At 48.0% G+C, this 4,331-nt stretch overlaps 1 protein-coding gene across 1 annotated transcript; it reads left to right on the forward strand.

Moving 5' to 3' along the window:
* The first annotated feature begins 1,040 nt into the window (after nt 1-1,040).
* Nucleotides 1,041-3,776, forward strand: LOC120689552 (LRR receptor-like serine/threonine-protein kinase GSO2). The gene has a single exon (XM_039971850.1). The coding sequence runs from the start codon at nt 1,103-1,105 to the stop codon at nt 3,539-3,541; it is 2,439 nt and encodes an 812-aa protein (XP_039827784.1). The 5' UTR covers nt 1,041-1,102; the 3' UTR covers nt 3,542-3,776.
* The last annotated feature ends 555 nt before the right edge of the window (nt 3,777-4,331 follow it).

Consider the following 4,331-nt stretch of genomic DNA (forward strand, 5'->3'; position numbering starts at 1 on the left):
CACCGTTGTAAACAATCATTTGTACACGATTAAAGTTGCACATTTGTACACAAATAATTATGAAAAATGCTCAACACTTAGGGATCATTAAAATGATAAAATCTTCCGGCCTGGATCGATGTTGCATGCATCTTGTTGCATCGGCTCAATCAAAGACCACACAACGCATGCATATCTTATTTTAGTTCTCCACTACTAGTTGTCTAGTTAGCAATATAATTATATAAATAAATAATATGTACGACAAGAATGAAATCGAAATGAGGTTGCACTACAATTTAGTAGGGTGATGCATACAAGTTTTTCTTACCATGCAGTGATTTTACAATTTAGAGAGATACAAGAGTAATAGATGGATCAATATAAAATGTTACTGTATATGTTTCATGTATTTTTTACGTGATTTACTTAAAAAATGGATGACAGGATGGTGGCACTCCATCCCATGGTGGCCTGAGGTGGGAGTTAGATTTGGAGTTTGATTTTGGTGCACTGTTGGCTTTCATCCCAATGCAATTTCTCTCTCTTGTTCATCCTGGGGCAGATCTTAAGGGGTGTTAGGGGGATCAAACCTCCCTACCTCCCCAAGATCCATAGATACCCTTCTAAGTTTCCCTCCATTTTTTGGATGAAAAATGAAGAGAAAGAGGAGAGAAAAAAGAAGAGGAGAGAAAGAAGAAGAGAATGGACATGAGTCCTCTCTACATTAACGGACTAGATTCACCACTGCGTCTTCCCACTACTCTCACTCATCCCACCATCCCTTTCTCTTAACACATAACACCTAGTACATGCTGTAGGCTTGCAAGCCTATTTTCTTCTTGTGGTCCGTTCGGCAGCTATTCAACGGCTGGTGAGACCCATGCCGGGGCAACCCAGGACCGTAGAATTATTTGCGGGAAACAAATCCTGGTGAAGCATCCGGTTGACCGGTTGGCCTTGGTTCCAAGCGGAGCGGGTGGTCTGCAGTCTGCACAACCGCAGCCCTCGCCACTGAGCTGACTTCTCTCTACCTTGAAGACTTTTGAGCGACGCGCGGCCTGTCGAGACCAACAGGTGGACTAGGAAGGAGGAGCACGCCATACGCCCATAGCCCCATACCATGACACGATCTCTGCTCCGACCTGCAGCGGATGCCATCGCCATGGCAAGCGCCACGAGAACGCGCACCCGAACCGCCGCCGCCCTCCTCCTCTACGCGCTCACGTTCCAGTTACTGACGCGCGCGTCATCCACCACCGCGGTCACCGCCTCTCCACCGCCGGCAGCCGTCGCCGAAGCCCGCGCGCTGCTGCGGTGGAAGTCCACTCTGCCGCCGCCCGGCCCCACCCGCGCCCCGCTCTCCTCATGGTCGCCCGCGACCGCCGCCTGCGCCTCGTGGGTCGGCGTCGCGTGCGGCGCCGGCGGCCGCGTCGCCGAGATCGCGCTCCCCGGCGCGGGTATCGCCGGCACGCTCGCGGCCCTCGACCTCGCCGCGTTCCCGGCGCTCGCGGGCCTCAACCTCAGCGGCAACCGCCTCACGGGCGCCATCCCGGCCAGCGTCTCCGCGCTGACGTCGCTCGTTTCGCTCGATCTGTCCGACAACGCCCTCACCGGCGGCATCCCGGGGGCGGCGCTCGCGGCGCTGCCGGTGCTGAGGGTCCTCGTGCTGCGCAACAACTCGCTCGGCGGTGCCATCCCGGCTTCTCTGGGCGGGCTGCGGACGCTGGAGCGGCTGGACCTGCAGGCCACGGGGCTGGTATCCACGCTGCCGCCAGAGATGGGAGGCGTGGCGAGCCTCAGCTTCTTGGACCTCTCCAGGAACAACCTCTCCGGCGGGCTGCCGCCGTCCTTTGCTGGGATGAGCAAGATGAAGGAATTATACTTGTCGAGAAACAGGCTCTCGGGTACGATTCCGCCTCAGATTTTCAAGAACTGGCCGAACCTAACCCTGCTCTACCTGCACTACAACGCCTTCACGGGAACCATCCCAGCGGAGATTGGAGAGGCGAAGAAGCTGCTTCGGCTATCACTTTGGAGCAACAACCTCACCGGCGTGATCCCAGCGGAGATCAGCGGCTTGCCGAGCCTGCAGATGCTGCACCTGGGACAGAATTGCCTCACTGGGCCGATCGCCCCTTCTTTGGGGAACCTGACTCAGCTTGTGATCCTGGTTTTGTCCTTCAACAACCTCACAGGCATGGTCCCTGCTGAGATCGGCAGCCTGACAGCACTGCAAGACCTTGACCTCATCAGCAACCAGTTGGAAGGTGAGCTGCCTCCTACCCTGTCATTGCTCAAAGATCTTTACTATCTTTCCTTGGCGAGTAACAACTTCGTCGGCACTATCCCGAGCTTTGCAAGTCAGAAGTTGGTCTCTGCTGAATTGAATGGTAACAAATTCTCTGGAGGCTTCCCTCTGTCATTCTGCCAGTTTACTTCCTTGGAGATCCTGGACCTATCTAGCAACCAACTTTCTGGCCAGCTCCCTAGCTGCATATGGGACTTGCAGGATCTTATGTTCATGGATTTGTCCAATAATGCTCTTTCAGGGGATGTACTGGCTTCCACAAACTCTAATTTATCGTTGGAGTCATTGCATTTGGCAAATAACAGATTCACAGGAGGCTTCCCATCAATCACTCGCTACTTGAAGATGCTATCTGTCCTGGACCTTGGTGGTAACGTTTTTTCTGGCGCAATTCCATCATGGATAGGTTCAAGGTTACCTTTGCTAAGATTTCTTCGACTGCGGTCGAACAGGTTCAATGGCAGTATTCCTTTGCAGCTGCTACAGCTCTCTCATCTCCAGCTGCTGGACCTGGCTAGCAACAATTTTGAAGGTCACATACCATGTGGCCTCACCAACTTAACATCCATGATCCGACCACAGACTGAATTCAACATGAGGTCGACAATGCACCATCAAATTTTATATATGCAAGCTGATTTTTATTATGCCGATCGAGTGGATGTGAACTGGAAGATGCAGACTTATGAATTTCAAGGGGCAATTGCGCTGATGACCGGTATCGATTTGTCAGGCAATTCTATCAATGGCGAAATTCCAACTGAATTAACAAATCTTCAAGGCCTTCGGTTTCTGAACCTGTCAAGAAATCATCTATCTGGTACTATTCCTGTGAGTATTGGCGATTTAAAACTTTTGGAGTCCCTTGATCTCTCATGGAATGAACTGTCTGGTCATATTCCTTCAGGCATCTCGGAACTGATATCTCTTAGTTCGTTAAATCTCTCTAACAATATGCTCTCAGGTGAAATACCAACTGGTAATCAACTCCAAACACTAACCGACCCTTCAATTTACAGCAACAACTTTGGGCTTTGTGGCTTTCCATTGAGTATATCATGTCTCAATGGTTCGAGTATACAAACATTGGACCGCAGTAAAGAATTTGAAGGTGTCTATGTCTACTACTCGATAATTGCCGGAGTTGTATTTGGGCTGTGGTTGTGGTTCGGATCATTAGTTTTGTTCGCTCCATGGAGAATCTCATTTTTCTACTATGTCGATTGCACCCATAGAAAGCTTATGAGATAAATCTTTAAAGTCTGTTGTTTTTTTTAAAAAAAATGTAAAGTCTGTTGTTGTAAAATTAAGTAAGGATGTGTGCAATACTATTTTTCTTGTCATCTACCTTTCTCTTTTCAATTTACCTTTACTTTCTCTTTGGCATAGTGCTTGAAAACTATTTTGTGGCAGATCTTGTGCATGTAAAAGACAATTGGCTTGTAGTCAAACAGCTATTTGAATTAAGAGGATTCAAATTTCGCCATTACTATTTCATTTTGATATATGTAATAGTAAAGTCTTATCTGCTAGCAGCATGGATTATTTATTATCGGAGTTTGCTAGTACGGATATTTCCTACATAATTAAATACACTAAACGATAATGATTTAAACCTTATAAGCAGTGAATAAAGAATGAGTTCACAGGAAATACACTGGTCTTAAGAATGAAGGACTAATCCGTTTGGAGTCTGAACATGGAATTCTTTTGGCAGCTCTTTTGTTTTGCAGGACCAAACGAACACCAGGACACCCTATTCCTTTGGTTATGGATAGATTAAACCAATTGAAATAAATAATGGCACAGGGGTGGGTCGTTGGGCCGTTTCTCAATGACCAATCAGCCCCCAACAGCTCCCCCGGTGATCCAGAGGCCCTGTTTAGTTCCCAAAAAAATTTACACAATACCCGTCACATCGAATCTTCGGACACATGCATAGAGTATTAAATACATTTGAAAAAATAACTAATTACACAGTCTATCTGATTAGCACGAGCCGAATCTTTTAAGCCTAATTAGTCCATAATTGAATATTATT

This window comes from Panicum virgatum, chromosome 9N, assembly GCF_016808335.1.
Source record: "Panicum virgatum strain AP13 chromosome 9N, P.virgatum_v5, whole genome shotgun sequence".
Taxonomy (NCBI): Eukaryota; Viridiplantae; Streptophyta; class Magnoliopsida; order Poales; family Poaceae; genus Panicum; species Panicum virgatum.

Coding starts and splice junctions, on each gene's coding strand:
- LOC120689552 (XM_039971850.1), top strand. CDS start 1,103: ATGACACGATCTCTGCTCCGACCTGCAGCGGATGCCATCGCCATGGCA.